General features: G+C 37.5%; 1 protein-coding gene across 1 annotated transcript in view; it reads right to left on the bottom strand.

The window, feature by feature from the left end:
- Window positions 1-233: 233 nt before the first annotated feature.
- LOC138010850 (HMG box-containing protein 1-like) overlaps window positions 234-1,975 on the bottom strand; it is a 9,550-nt gene continuing 7,808 nt past the window's right edge. Inside the window, exon 6 of the mRNA XM_068857881.1 lies at window positions 234-591. Within this exon, the coding sequence (XP_068713982.1) occupies window positions 559-591 (33 nt within the window). The 3' untranslated portion in view covers window positions 234-558. The remainder of the gene's footprint in view (window positions 592-1,975) is intronic.

Genomic DNA, 1,975 nt, shown 5'->3' with positions numbered 1-1,975 from the left:
TTCTTTCCTCCTCGGTATAGAAAGAAATCAAGGAAACCTATTGACCGTATTCATAAATGGCGGCCAATAAATTATTCTCTTGTGTTTGAGCTGATTGTCCTCACTAGCCTCACTTTAGAGCAAAATTTCTTTTGAATTGTGTCCCTGCTAACGAGGCTAGTGAGGATGATTAGCATAAAGGCAAAAGATTAATTACTGAGCCCCCACATATGAATACGGTCTATGGATAGATCAAAGAGAAAAATATATACGTAACAAGCGGATGCTTTTATTGAGCAGCGGCCAATAATATTCTACATCTAAATAACTTAAGTAAACTCTACATTCCTCTAAAAGATATCATCCCAAATAACATGAAAGTATTTAACAACTATGTTGAACTATTTACAATGATGAATGCGTTTTTTAAATACGCCATACATGGTATGACTTGTCTCACTTTTTCGTCAATGAAAAAATAATGTTCGGCTAGCAAAAATACAATTACAATGTCATATATTACACGCAATCTAAGCAAAATATATTATGCATCTATGGGGAAGGCAGGAATACGCTCCTCTATGGCCGCCTGTAGCTTATCTTCGATGATCCCTGGAATGAAATAACAATTAATGCATAAATGAAATGTATCACATGAAGCTTAGGTTAGACTTAAGGACGTTCGCGCCAAAATCTTCCTACGGTGAGATTTTCCTCATTTCTCGCCTAGAGTTAGGTCATGAAGTACTTACTCCAAAAATGAAAAAAAAAAGGGGGGTCACCGACTTTGTTTCGGAGAAAATGGCAGTGGAAAAATGCCTTAATTTCGAGAAATCGGTCATAATAGCGAGATGTAGGCTCATCTGCTCATCCATCGAAAATCATAAAAAGAAACTGTTGGAGTGAAAGTTTCCGTGCATAGGTTTCTAGGAGTGAGATTTTTACATAATTGTATGCAGTAGGGATGTGGTAAACAGTAGAGTTCATCCTCGACGAGCGTTTTCGTAAGCTCTATCCGTTGCAACTACTACCAAAATTCGATGGCACGAAGAAAGAAAATGTTAAAAAAAGATAACTTCTTACGGTGAGAATTTTTTCATTTCATCATATTTTGTAGATAGTAAGTAAAGTAATTGATTCATGATGAAAAAAATAGGGGTCACCGATGATCTGAACGAATAAAATCGATGTGATTTTACAAAGCTCTTGGAAAAGTTCGTTTGTCACGCTTTTGCGTGACCTGTCGGGCAAGGACTGGAACCCAAGAGAGGATCGATCGTTGAAGAGATGAAAGGTTTTTACCGAAAAAAAAACCTTTCTCGAGCATAGCAACGAAGTTTTAGGCAGGGGTCATCTTCATCTGGTTGGTGTTTTGTATAATATCTCTCCATTGCCGTTATGCTCATCCTCTGGAGTGTGATTTTTTGTGAAATTCAATCGCTAATTGTTTTCACGCAAGTCCGCACTATTCAAGCGGACGAGGACGAAAATACTGCTCAATTTTCACGAAAGTAAAGGAAAAGAACTTTAAAAACATGCATTCACTTTGAACTTAAGTTCGTAGGGTAATAAAAACATTAAAAAGAAACAGCCCCATTAAATTTACGCAACGGTGCGTCCTCGAGTTTTCCAAACTTTCAGCCACTTGTCTACTCGATCAGCTACCTTTTCCATCCTCCCGCTCACTTCTCTTTGAAGTTTTATGATGATTCGGAAATAAATGTGCCATTCTTTTGCCGGCCTGGAATTTTTTCCTCGGCGTTTTTGTCGCCATGTTATTTTAACTGATGCTTGAAAAATTTGTATGAAAGTCAAGTAGACTAGTGCACGACTGATAAAACCTTGCGAATATCAGTCGTGCAGTAGTCTACTTGACTTTCATAAATATTTTAAATCAATTTTGACTGATCACGATCTTCTCTGATCCAACGCTGTGCAAAACTTATCGTCCACGGTTTTTGCAAAGGTTTTAAAACCTCAACTTCACTAATGCTCG

This window comes from Montipora foliosa, chromosome 7 (genome assembly GCF_036669935.1).
Source record: "Montipora foliosa isolate CH-2021 chromosome 7, ASM3666993v2, whole genome shotgun sequence".
Taxonomy (NCBI): Eukaryota; Metazoa; Cnidaria; class Anthozoa; order Scleractinia; family Acroporidae; genus Montipora; species Montipora foliosa.
Note: the sequence above shows the minus strand (reverse complement) of the source record. Positions and strands in the feature narration are given on the sequence as shown.